The 13,171-nt window shown below is 42.2% G+C and overlaps 2 protein-coding genes across 4 annotated transcripts; one reads left to right on the forward strand and one right to left on the reverse strand.

The window, feature by feature from the left end:
• Nucleotides 1-104: 104 nt before the first annotated feature.
• On the reverse strand, nucleotides 105-7,817 carry LOC106565176 (protein ABHD14A). Of its 3 annotated transcripts, none has more exons than XM_045691455.1 (4): nucleotides 7,477-7,817; nucleotides 5,701-5,816; nucleotides 2,757-3,010; nucleotides 105-949 (listed from the first exon to the last, which is right to left on the reverse strand). In XM_045691455.1, exons 1-3 carry the CDS (start codon nucleotides 7,536-7,538, stop codon nucleotides 2,799-2,801), a joined length of 390 nt encoding a protein of 129 aa, XP_045547411.1. In that variant the 5' UTR covers nucleotides 7,539-7,817; the 3' UTR covers nucleotides 105-949; nucleotides 2,757-2,798. The 3 variants fall into 3 exon arrangements, with proteins under 3 accessions (XP_045547411.1, XP_013987494.1, XP_045547410.1); XM_014132019.2 differs by lacking the exon at nucleotides 7,477-7,817 and adding an exon at nucleotides 6,175-6,454; XM_045691454.1 differs by lacking the exons at nucleotides 2,757-3,010; nucleotides 5,701-5,816; nucleotides 7,477-7,817 and adding an exon at nucleotides 3,794-5,006.
• Nucleotides 7,304-12,521, forward strand: LOC106565175 (zinc finger protein 11). Its single transcript, XM_014132018.2, has 3 exons — nucleotides 7,304-7,387; nucleotides 8,458-8,679; nucleotides 8,817-12,521. Exons 2-3 carry the CDS (start codon nucleotides 8,472-8,474, stop codon nucleotides 11,246-11,248), a joined length of 2,640 nt encoding a protein of 879 aa, XP_013987493.2. The 5' UTR covers nucleotides 7,304-7,387; nucleotides 8,458-8,471; the 3' UTR covers nucleotides 11,249-12,521.
• Nucleotides 12,522-13,171: the final 650 nt, after the last annotated feature.

Raw genomic sequence — 13,171 nt, forward strand, 5'->3', positions numbered from 1 at the left:
AACTGACAATTACTAAATACATAACTGTTTTCTGAAGTCCTATTAAAAGAAATTGAGCACAATAACAGCACAACTCAAATAGAGGACATGACTTTTTATGCCAATTAACTTTTGAGGCTTTTATTTGTTGTCCAATGAAAAACAAAATCACCTATTATGTACAAGTTCATTATAAAATAAGTAGTAGTCATTGTCATAACAAAAAAATGGAACGAGTTTACTTTTCTGGTTGAAACAGCTTTCCACAGATTTAGCAGATACAGCACCTTAATTGGAATGATCACACAGGGCCCACACTTGTTTTAGTTTTCTGATGCAAAACATTTTGCTATGGTGTGCACTTATGAATACGACCCTGGTACTATCTCCCTAGCTCTCTTTTAACCTCTTTATCATCATGTCAACTGATTTAAAAAAAATCATGGAACCAATAATGGTGCCTGTAGAACAATAAATACTTTGAATGTGCATATACTGTACTAGATGCTCAACTCAAACCTATTCAAGGGTTCTCCTTGCCTTTAAAGAGCAAACTTATTTTAGAGTTGCTTTCTATTGAACGGGATGTTAACAAAAGCATCGTAATGGAAGCAATTCCACCGGGGTGACTAGGGGGGGTAATTTATCATATCAAAGCAGCCTTTGCCCTATTGTCCCAGAGGAATACTTTCCCTTATCTGAATTGAATAACACTCCTCCGCTTCCACGCAAACACAACCCTGTGTCGCTCTTCTTTCCCACAATCTTTCTTCTCCACTCACTCCAGTTTGCTGAGAAAGTCTAACAGTGATTGGTGGAACTCCCTAGGTTTATCCATGTAGCAGTCAGGGCGCGCCCCCATCCATTTTCAGGACTGAATGGTGTAGGAGCTGCATGAGGTTCTTGTGGGACTGGGCCCCCAGGTTGGTGTCCAGTCCTCCAAATACGGAGTATGAGTCTGCATAGGGAGCTAGAAGCAAGCAGGGATCACAATACAATATATTAGTGGATGGCTGAAAAATTCAGGTAACTTTCCCAACATTTTCCCGAAATCCCAGTTGGAAGATTCCTGGAATCAGGACGGAATAAATAGGAAATCCGGGAATCCTCCAATCGAATTTTGACACCTTACATTAGTGTTTTAATGTACATTCATGAACAGTATTACTTTCAGACTAGAGTAAAAATAAAGAGGGATTAAATTGACACATCAATATCATAAAACAAAGACGGCATGCTGTTCTCAACAGATAAAAACAGACTATCTGTCATTGTGCCAATGCATTACAGATACTTGTAGCTTCATTCTGCAACCTAGTGGTCATTTTGCATGGATGCACAACATAAACAGGTCAGTTATACAGTGGGGTGCAAAATTATCGGATCCCTTGAAACAGATGAGCAAAAAAATACTATAAAATAAATACAAATACTGAGCTATATTGTGTGCAAAAACATTTTCTATATTATAATATTTTATACTAATACAATTGCGCAAAGATATAGATTTTGTTTAACAAGTAATACAAAATACATTTTTAAAAAGATAGGGGTCAAACTTTTTTGTTCCCCTGTTTTAAATACTCCAGCACCCTTCCTGGCGAGAATAACGACACTGAGCCTTTTTCTAAAATGTTTTATGATTTTATGAGAACACATGGGAAGGGATCTTAGACCATTCTTCCATACGTAATCTTTCCAGATTCTTGATATCCTTCGTCTGCGCTTATGGACTGCCCTCTTCAATTCAAACCACCGGAAAATACCTTGTCATCCCGACTGCAAAATATGGTGGTAGATCTTTGAAATTATGTCACCAGCAGAATCTGAGATAGAATTTAGTAAGTAGACAGATTTCGCTTTATTGGTTGAGAATGTGCATCGATTTCTCAATTGTCTGAAAAGCAGCAAATCAGCTAGAGTTATTCTCGCAAGGGGAGGGTGTGGGAGTATTGAAAGCAGGAGATCCAATCATTTTGACCACTATCTTTTTTTAGATTTTATTTTATTATATGTTAAACAAAATCGCTTTCTCTGAGCAATTGTATTAGTATAAATATCTGTTTTCATTTTTTGTGTGCATACAATATAGCTCAGTATTTGTATTATTTCATACAGTCTTTTTTGCTCATCTTGATCAAGGGATCCAATCATTTTGGACTCCATTGTCTAACTTTTTTTTTTTTTTTTTACATGTAAACAAAACCTGCATCTCCTTAGCAGAAAAATATCAAATCTTAATTACTGATAGAGGTGCTCTGTAATTCAATTTCATTCTGAATAGAGTTAAAACACACAAACTCAGACTGTGTTTCAGCCTAGTAAACCCAACCAAGGATAACCTTAAACCAATCACGGACTTGCACTAATCCACGACGACAATATCCTGTTGTTGTTATTGGTGCATTTCTCTGTGCCCAAGACCATTATGTCAGATTCTAACTGGTTAAGAGTGACTATGTAGCCTAACTATTACAAAGTCAATAAAATACAACTATGTATTTATGCTTCATCGTTGCCACTTTCCTACAGCATTTTCATACTGCTTCTGTTGCTACTACTAGTAGCATCACACTGGAAGCTGGCTGGGTCTCACGCCCCAAAATAGATTATCTAGTTCCTCACACAATATACTCCAATTCTTTGCTTTATTGAGGTTTATTTTTGTATTGGTTCACTTTATGCCATTTTTGCTAGTGAAAAATGTAGAATGCCAGATACTCATTGAGTTGTAAGGGACCCACTCTCAGGCCTGTAAATGCTCCGATATCACCCACCCAGACATCCAGCATTACAGTTCTCGCCTGGATGCCCTGGTTCTACTGAGGGGTGTAGTTGCTGGTTCCAACAGGGGCTAAGGGGATGGAGCAGTGGAGCTGGGCACTGTGTTTCGTGAGGAAGGGGATGGAGCAGTGGCCGCTCATAGATGGGCTCAGCAGCACCGTTGTCCGGACGCCCAGCGCCTCCACAAACCTCCCTAGGAGGTGCTGATCTGTCTTCAGAGCATCCGAGTCTGGAGAGTTCCCAAATCCTGGAGGGAGGGAAGGATTTAGAGAAAAAGGGAGAGCTAGAGAGGAGAAGAGAAAGCAACTGATAAAGCACTATAAAAAAGTGGGAATAAACATCTGTGGAATTCAATGAGAACCCATGATTCTAACTGGCTATCAGAGGAGGCTGGTGGGACTGACACTGCCATCAGCATGACGCAACAGGAACCGTGATTCGTCGGACCAGGAAATGTTTTTCCACTCCTCAATTGTCCAGTGTTGGTGATTGCGTGCCCACTGGAGTCGATTCTTCTTGTTTTTAGCTGATAGAAGTGGAACCCGGTGTGGTCGTCTGCTGCAATAGCCCATTCGTGACAAAGATCGACGAGTTGTGCGTTACGAAATTGCAGTTCTGCACACCACTGTTGCGACATTATGTCTGTTTGTGGCCCGCCTGTTAGCTTGCACAATTCTTTCCATTCTCCTTTGACCTCTCTCATCAACGAGCTGTTTCTGCCCACAGGACAGCCGCTGAATGGATGTTTTTTGTTTGTCGCACCATTCTCTGTAAACTCTAGATACTGTCATGCGTGAAAATACCAGGAGGGCGGCCGTTTCTGAGATACTGGATCGACGACCGTACCACACACAAAGTCTCTTAGGTCAATTGTTTTGCCCAGTCTTGCCGCTGACCTCCTCCTATAGGTTGTCTCATCGTCATTGGTGATCAGGCCAACCACCGTCGCATCGCCAGCAAACTTAATGATGGTGTTAGAGCCACGCATTTGTGGGTGAACAGGTAGTAGAGGAAGGGACTAAGCACTCACCCGGAGGGGCCCCCTCACCACCAGGGGACGGCTCGTCAGGAAGTCCAGGATCCAATTGTAGAGGGCGGTGTTCAGTCCTAGGGTCCTGAGCTTAGTGATGAGCTTTGAGGGTTCTATGGTGTTCAAAGCTGAGCTGTAGTCAATGAACAGCATTCCCACGTAGGTGTTCCTCTTGTCCAGGTGGGAGACGGCAGTGTAAATTGCAATATAGATTGTGTCATATGTGGATCTGTTGGGGCGGTATGCAAATTGGACTGGTTCCAGGGTGTTTGGGATGATGCCGTTAATGTGAGCCCTGACCAGCCTTTCAAAGCATTTAATGGCTACAGATGTGAGTGCTACGGGGTGATAGTCATTTAGACAGGTTACCTTGGTGTTCTTGGGCACAGGGACTGTGGTGGTCTGCTTGAAATATGTAGCTATTACAGACTGGGTCAGGGAGAGGTTGAAAATGTCAGTGAACACACTTGCCAGCTGGTCAGCGCATGCTCTGAGTATACGTCCTGGTAATCCATCTGTTCTCATGCATGGTTCAGTGTTGCGACCTTAGAAGGAATTTAGCTCGTCTGGTAGGCTCGCGTCAATCGGCAGCTCGTGGTTGGGTTTCCCTTTTGTAATCCGTGATAGTTTAGGGATATATACGTACGATCACTGTGGGGACAACGTCGCCGAAGCGCTTATTATTGAAGCCGGTGACTGATGTGGTAAACGCCTCAATGTTATCGAATGAATCCCGGAACATATTCCAGTCTGTGCTAGCGAAACACTCCTGTAGCTTAGCATCCGCTTCATCGGACCACTTCCGTATTGAGCGCGTCACTGGTACTTCCTGTTTGAGTTTGTGCTTGTAAGCAGGAATCAGGAGGATAGAGTTATGGTCAGATTTGCCTAATGGAGGGCGAGAAGAGCTTTGTATGCATTTCACCTGTAGTTGCACAGGTGACATGCTGGTAAAAATTAGGTAAGACGAATTTCAATTTCCCTGCATTGGAATCACTAGCTACTAGGAGCGCCGCCTCTGGATGTGCATTGTCTTGTTTCCTTATGGCCCTATACATTTGGTACATACATGAGTGCAGTCTTAGTGACAGCATTGGTTTGTGGTGGTAAATAGACAGCAACGAAATATATAGATAACTCTCTTGGTAAATAGTATGGTCTGAAGTTCATCATGAGGTATTCTAACTCAGGCGAGCAGAACCTAGAGACTTCCTTAACATTAGAGATTGCGCACCAGCTGTTCTTAACAAAGAAACACACACCTACCCCCTTAACCTTTCCCCGAAGCTGCCGATCGGTCTTGACGATGCATAGAAAAAACAGCCAGATGTATATTGTCTATGTCGTTGTTCAGCCACGACTCAGAGAAACATAGGATATTACAGTTCTTCAGGCCCCGTTGATAGGAGAGTCTCGAACGGCGCTCGTCCAGTGATTGTACGTTCGCGAATAGAACGGAGGGTAGAGGTGGTTTATTTACTCGACGTAGTCTCGTCAGGGAGATCGCTCGTTTGCCTCTCTTGCGCCGTCTCTTCCTCTTTCGAGTCCCGGGATTAGGGCCTGGTCCGGGATGAGTAGTATATCCACAGCTGCCGACTTGCTGAAGTAGAAATCTTCATCCAAATTGAGGTTAGCGATCGCTGTTCTGATGTCCAGAAGCTTTTTTTCGGTCATAGGCAATGATGGCGGAAAATATTCTGTACAAAAAGTTGAGATCAGAGTAAAAAAAAAAAATGGCAGAATTGGTCAGGATCCCGTAACACGGCAGCTATCCATCTCTGCAGCGCCATCTTCAACAACATCTTGAACACCACCGTGCAGCCCATTAAAGCTCATTTAAGGGGCCTTTGACTGCATTTCAGCTAGAGTATCATATTCTCAGGCTTGGATGTGATCGGTGCTCGTACCTAGCAGGTCAACAGCCAAAGCCTGGTATCCATTAGTGGCCAGCAAAGCCAGGGTGCCCAGTTCCACCCAGGTTTTGGATGAGAAGGCTTGGCCATGGAGAAGGACCACTTGCAGCCTGTAAAGTAAAAGCAACCAGGTGTTTAAGTAACTCTTTTTCTCAGCCCTTTATCACTACTGTAATCCATTTGCATAGGGTAACCATTATTCAGTATCTACAGTGCATATTAATCAACACATCCTTTAGGTCGCGAGTTAGCCTAAATCTTATGTACATTTTGAACTTCTAAGTTTTCAGATAAGAGGTTGCTGGGCTATGCCTAGCCATGACACATTACTCCAAAGACAAGTCATTTAAAATTGTGACATCTTTATATTGCCCAATCGGCTATGTCCTATGAGGAGGGATCAGACGTGTGAATGTCTAACAGTTTTCAAGCTATTTTTTTACAGCTGCTGATGGTGACTTCCCTCACCTGGGACCAGCTCCATTGATAGGCAGAGCTTCCCTGGAGAAGAGTGGGGCCCCCGGGTAGCTGCCCCGTGCGGACGGATGATCTCCGCATGTGTATTTCCCACCGTGAAGCATGGAGGAGAAGGTGTTATGGTGTGGGGGTGCTTTGCTGGTGACACTGTCTGTGTTTTATTTCAAATTTAAGGCACACTAAACCAGCATGGCTACCACAGCATTCTGCAGCGATACGCCATCCCATCTGGTTTGGTCTTAGTCCCGCTATCATTTGTTTTTCAACAGAACAATGACCCAACACACCTCAAGGCTGTGTAAGGGCTATTTTGCCAAGAAGGAGAGTGATAGAGTGCTGCATCAGATGACCTGGCCTCCACAATCCCCCGATGTCAACCAAATAGAGATGGTTTGGGATGAGTCGGACCGCAGAGTGAAGGAAAAGCAGCCAACAAGTGCTCAGCATGTATGGAAACTCCTTCAAGACTGTTGGAAAAGCATTCCAGCTGAAGCTGGTTGAGAGGATGACCGCTTTGCACACTCTTGGCATTAAGGCAAATGGTGGCTATTTGAAGAATTTCAAATATAAAATACATTTTGATTTGTTTAACACTTTTTTGGTTACTTCATGATTCCATGTGTCTACAATGTAGAAAATAGTAAAAATAAAGAAAAACCAATGAATGAGTAGGTGTTCTAAAACTATTGCCCGGTAGTGTATACCAAAATATGATTACGTTCTGATCACTTGAACATTTATTCACATGACTTGATTCATGAACTGTGTAATAAAATAATAATGAAACAGTAACCCCATGCGTCCAAAGTAACCTAAATATAGTACCATATCAAAAACTCACATTGTAGACAAACACGTCCCGAAGATTCCGAACAGCACTTACCCTGCTGTTTGCAGAAGCAGATATATAAAGTGTGTTTCGAATAAATAATTTCGAAAACGAATTATTATTCTGCGTTGTTTTCGTTCCAAGTCAAATCAAGGTACATTTAAAAAATATATCAAGTTAATGTAACTGAGTAACAGGTATCAAATAATTAGCTAATTATTAACAATGACATCTACAAGATCTAGTAATGATAACGTTATTTTATATCGACCAAATCTAGCAATTGTTTCTAATCGAACACATTTGTGGGCTGCACAACAACATGGCGGGGTAGCTACTGCAGATAGAGAACGGAGTGACTCGATGTTGTTTTAGGTTTGTATCTGGTAAATTAGTGAATTTATTAGCTATCGTGCGCTCAGGTTCTCTGCGGAAGTTTGGTATTGTATTATATAGTTACTCACCTTGAAAGTAGTCTAGTTGGATTGAAAACTGAAACAATGGTTCGTTTTTTTAAAGCCAACATCCGCGAAGTTTAGCCACAGCTAGTTAACCTAGATAACCCTCCAAATAACATGTAAATTAAGTCAAACCAAATAATGTAGTTAATTTGGCCATGACTGCATTTGAGATCTAACCGGACGACACACACTACAATATTTCCCGCTGCTTTGTCGTTCGATAACTAGCTACCACGAGTACATTCATTTCCAATGGAACGCTGCGATTGCCTTGCGAACGTATACGTCAAACTGTATGCGTAGACAGCTTGACAGACATGGTAGTAGAAGGTGAGTGTTGAACTTTTGCTGCACACATATCCAGATGATGCTGCATACCATTTTGCACAATAACACTGTCGGTATGATCGAGTCGACACACTGGCATTGCGCAAAATGGTATGCAGCATCATCTGGATATATGTGCTCAACAAAAGTTCAACATTCCCCTTCTTCTGTCACCATTTCTGTCAAGCCGTCTACGCATACAATTTGATGTATACGTTCGATAAATCCAACATATGCACCAGGTACCAAAACGAAAATTGATGTTGGTGTGATCGTGGCGTTCAACTTCATTGTGTTATGGTACACCAGAAGTACATTTAATTTCCAATGGAATGCTGCGTTGCAGAGGCAGTTGCAGTGTGTTCTGTGTGATGCATACAAGTTGGATTTATCAAAAGTATGCGTAGACAGCTTTACAGAAACGGTAGCAGAAGGTGAATGTTGAACTTTTGTTGCACACATATACAGATGATGCGGCATACCATTTTGCGCAATGACGCTCTAGGTGTTATCGAGGCGTAGCGTTTGGCTGGAGCAAGGAGTCCGAGTAGCCAGGCAATTTGAGGTCCCCCAAACTCTTGCATTCTGCTTTATCTAACATCTTTAAAGAGATAGTTGTTTGTAGAATTATTTTGTGTGTGTGTATTGTGCGCTCAGGATAAGACGATAACATGGAGTCCACTGATTTGGAGAGGGAGGACGCTCCTAGCTCACTATCTGGATATGCCAATGGCGAGATCATGACCTTGGAGATCTCAGAGGTCTCTCCAGACTTGCTTGTTCTCGAGGTAAAGGACAGCAACCTACCTGAAAGTATCCATGGCAGCCTGGACATGGAGATGAATGCTGACTTTCATGAGGATGATGATGATGGGCATGGTAAGAGAAGGCAGCAAGGCTATTGGGTCGTGGGTTAGGCTAACTTGCGATTAACTGGGTTATTGACTGTTATATAAATACATACAAGGTCAAAAGCATTTAAACTTTGTCCTTGTTGCTTCTGTCTTTTTGTAAAGGTTTTGCAAATATGGAACTCCAGTTCTTTCCCTGTGATGCCTGCGAAGCCTCCTTCACTAGCGAACCAGAGCTGGAGCAGCACTTCATAAGCTCTCATTCAATATGTGATGTAGCAAGTGAGAGAGGAAGACAGAAGGCCAAGTCAATGGAAACCGAAGGTGTCTCACCCCTGCACACCTGCATGACTTGTGGAAAGGTGTTCAAATATCTAACTTCATTCCGAAAACATGAGGAAACTCATATCAAAGCCCTGTACACCTGCAAGACTTGTGGGAAGGAGTTTAAATACCTAACTTCGTTTACAAAGCACAAGGACACTCACGTTGTACCAAGAACGAGAGGAAGAGGAAAGGGTAAGTCGATCAAAGCAGTTGGCCTAAGTGTCAATAAGAAAATGAAAGGCCTTCACACCTGCAAGCACTGTGGTAAGGAGTTCAAATACGTAACTTCTTTCATAAAGCACGAGAAAACTCACAGGATCACGATAACCAAAAGAAGCAGAAAAAAACAGAGGAAACTTTCAACTTCCAAGATTATTATACGTCTTGAAGGCAATAGGAAAGATGCCACAGAAACTCATATAAGGGCCAACAAGAAAAACAGGAAGAACAGCGAAGACACTAAGGATCAGAATGATCAGGATGCATGTATTTTAATATCTTCCGCTGAGCAGCAAACGCCTGACACTAAACGTTCTCCTCCATTTCCTTGTCTGGACTGTGGGAAGATTTTTAAGTTTTTCAAATCTTACCAAAAACACCAGAAAAGACATGCTTGGGCCCAGGGCAAAAGTGAAGGAGTGCCTCCTAAACAGAAGCACGGACCAGAAGCGAAAGAAAATATTAGATGTCCGGTTTGTGGTAGAGCGTTCAACAAGCAAACAACTCGCACCAAGCACCAGAACACTTATCATCTGAAAAATAACTTGCATAAAAACACAAACATTTTAACGTGCTGTGAATGTGACCGCCATTTTGAAAAGGCAGATCTTTTCCAAAAGCATAAGTGCTTCCACCTGCGTAAGCAAGTAAAGGCTTTCATAGAGGCAGGTAGGGTGAGCCAAGATGGGGATGTTTTCTATTGTCAACTCTGTGTCCTACAGCTCACCAGTGGACTAGAGTTTGAGAATCATGCCAGGGACATACACCCGGACCAATACCGCAAAATCCTTAAAGCGGTTGGTAATATCATTAAAGACACCTTGAAAGGCTTGCAGACACGAAGGGTTGACAATCAGTCAACAAGTCAGGAGGAACCTGAAATAGACTTAAACAGTGTAGGAGAGACGGAGGAAGATGGATCGCGACAATTCATTTGCAAGAATTGTGGGGAATATTTCATATATCGCGTTTCGTTTACATTTTGCGGGAAGTGTTTAAAGGATCGCAAAGACCGCAGGAAAGCATCCAAGGTGTACCACTGCGAGGAATGTGGCCAACACTTTGGCCGAAAGGATCACCTGAAGCGCCACAGCTATTCTCATTCTGGCAGTTCCTTTGTCTGTTCCGATTGTGGTGTTAAATTCAGGGATCCGGGAGAGTTGCGTACACACGAAAAGACTCATCAGGTGAGAAACCATGCCTGCCAGCGGTGTGAGAAGCGGTTTGAACAGGAAGAGGAATTGATGTTGCATCGTGAAATTGCTCATCCTGAACCAGGCGGTTATACATGCCACCGGTGCGGCAAGACATTTAGTACAGTGAAAAATCTGGGAAAACACAGAATGATCCATTCGGATAAAACTCCCCATGTCTGTTCAAATTGCGGTACGAAGTTCAAGAGGCGAGAGCACCTGAGGCGGCATGAGAGCCTGCACACCAACGAGAAACCTCACCTTTGTCATTGTTGTGGGGATACATTCGGGCGGAAGGAGGACCTTAACACCCACCTCGGTAAAATGCACATCATATCAAGACGTTTTCTTTGTAAAGCTTGTGGGACAAGTTTCAAGGACCGTAACGCTCTCAGGAGACATAGGTATCACGCTCACACTAAGGCTGGCAAGGTGTTCCAATGTGAGGCGTGTGGCCTAAGCTTCGGTCGGGCGGATCATCTGAAGCGCCACCAGCACACACATTCCACTGAAAGACCCTTCTCGTGCTCAATGTGTTACAAAGTATTCCACCGGGCAGACAACCTCAAGAAGCATGAAAGAAATCACAGGAACAAGTGGTTGGAATACCTGAACCGCCACAAAACGCCCAAGCAGGAGAGCAGAGTTTCTGAGAGCTCCAAGTGGAAACTGCGTCGCTCTGAAGCATCTGCCCTACTAAAGCTCATCCAGAGTCACTCCAAGCAGCAGCAACATACCTGCTACGTTTGTAAAAAGACTTTCAGAGGAATTTACTATCTAAAGAGGCACCGTCTACTAAACTGCTGTGTACAAAGAAATAAAATGATGGATTCATTCCGATATGGAACTGTTAAATAACCTACTTTGTGGTTGATAACCTGACAGATTTAGAAGTGAAACTTCATTTTATTTTGTAGAACTCGTTGGTGTGTTTTTGTATATAGTGAGCTGTAGAGCTGGGACGATAAACTGAAAATGGTCGACACTGACCACACCGATCGCTTATCGCAGGCATTTAGCTGATATCGTTCATTAAGATAAGTAGCCTATACTAGAGAAATGTGACGTTTTGAAATTAAATACGTTTGCTAATATGGGTGATTGTTAATGGGACAATTGATTGTTACAACCATCAAACTAGGAGAAGTAGTACTAAACAATAATTTTTAAAAAAACGGTGGTGCACATCGTTATAAACTTGTCGTGCGATTTTATCGTTATTGCATCAGTTCAGGCAATTTATCGTGGTATGGATTTTTTTTTGGTCCATATCGCCCAGCTCTAGTGAGCTATGGCTTGCTGTATCTTGTATTGTCATGCATTTTCACAATGAAAATTATTACATCAAAAATATTTATTTTCTTGTTTCCTGTATCATATACCCCCCCCCCCATTCATATCTCCAAATATCCTTCAACATACTGGAATTGTTATTGTAGCAGTTAGGAAGATTGCATGCATACTTTGTAGTATACCGTAAATTCCGGACTATAAGCCGCAACTTTTTTCCCACGCTTTGAACCTCGCGGCTTAAACAATGACGCGGCTAATATATGGATTTTTCCCGCTTTCACATTTTTTTTTTTTCTTCAAATAAACACATTCTGTGACGTGCTCAGTTTTTTGGCGGCATAAAGCTTTCATTAGACCAATGAAATTGCAGAACGGGTTAAGGTCAAACAGTGACGAGAGCGACAATGAAAACGATCCAATATCGGATGAAGCAATTCTGAGGCTATTCAACTCCGACACCGAAGGAGATGACTTCAGTGGTTTCAGTGCACAGGAGGAGGAAGATGGTGACCAATGACTTTCTTGGTAGGCTACTGTTTACTGCTAATTTTAAATTTTTTGTTACAAGCCGTGTTTCGTTAAAGCCTGTGTAAAGTTCATTTGTTTCAATGTACCGGTAGGAACCTGCGGCTTATAGACATGTGCGGCTTATTTATGTTCAAAATAATACTTTTTTTAAAATTCAGTGGGTGCGGCTTATATTCAGGTGCGCTCAATAGTCCGGAAATTACGGTAGTTCTTACTCTTTACTCTTTTGTATTACTTTGAAAGTGAACAATGAAACACATGTCGATTACATACAAAAAAAATATGGTGTAATAAAGAGGAATCACTATCCTTTCTGTTCCAAAGTGTCCACATGGTGGAGATCACAGAGCATTGTTGTGGCCCAGGCTTCTATATTAAGGAAAAATTAGACGAGGATGGTATTGTGTTCATCTCTCACCATCCACAGATCTGCATGTCACAATATCTTTGTTTTTCCCCTCTTAAAAAACTGGTTCTAGAAGGGTACAGAAAATGTCCCCAAAAAGTTAGGATACATATTTTCCTGTGAATAAACACGTGTTATATTCCGTGAATACAGATCCTGTGAAAAGCCTAAGATTTAAATGGCTTTAATTACAATATGTTGCCACGTTGTTTTTATTTTTGTTTGATAAAAAATTTAAAAAATAATAGCAGTCTTGCAAGCATTCATATACTGAACAAAAATATAAATGCAACATGCAACTATTTCAATGATTTACAGTTCATTTTAGGAAATCGGTCAATTGAAATAAATTCATTAGGCCCTAATCTATGGATTTCACATGGCTGGGCAGGCACGCAACCACTTTGCAGCCAGACCCAGCCAATCAGAATCAGCTTTTCCACACAAAAGGGCTTTATTACAGACAAATACTCCTCAGCACTACTCAGATGATCCCGCAGGTGAAGTTGGATGTGGAGGTCCTGGGCTGGCGTGGTTACACGTCGTCTACGGTT

This window comes from Salmo salar, chromosome ssa12 (assembly GCF_905237065.1).
Source record: "Salmo salar chromosome ssa12, Ssal_v3.1, whole genome shotgun sequence".
NCBI lineage: Eukaryota > Metazoa > Chordata > Actinopteri > Salmoniformes > Salmonidae > Salmo > Salmo salar.

What these genes read in the sequence shown, in the direction of transcription:
- LOC106565176 (XM_045691454.1), bottom strand. Translation starts at nt 4,318, where the DNA reads ATGAGAACAGATGGATTACCAGGACGTATACTCAGAGCATGCGCTGAC. An exon ending in TGGTGAGGGGGCCCCTCCGG is followed by an intron (nt 950 to 3,793) that starts GTGAGTGCTTAG and finishes GCTTGCTTCTAG; the next exon opens with CTCCCTATGCAGACTCATAC.
- LOC106565175 (XM_014132018.2), top strand. Translation starts at nt 8,472, where the DNA reads ATGGAGTCCACTGATTTGGAGAGGGAGGACGCTCCTAGCTCACTATCT. An exon ending in GGATGATGATGATGGGCATG is followed by an intron (nt 8,680 to 8,816) that starts GTAAGAGAAGGC and finishes CTTTTTGTAAAG; the next exon opens with GTTTTGCAAATATGGAACTC.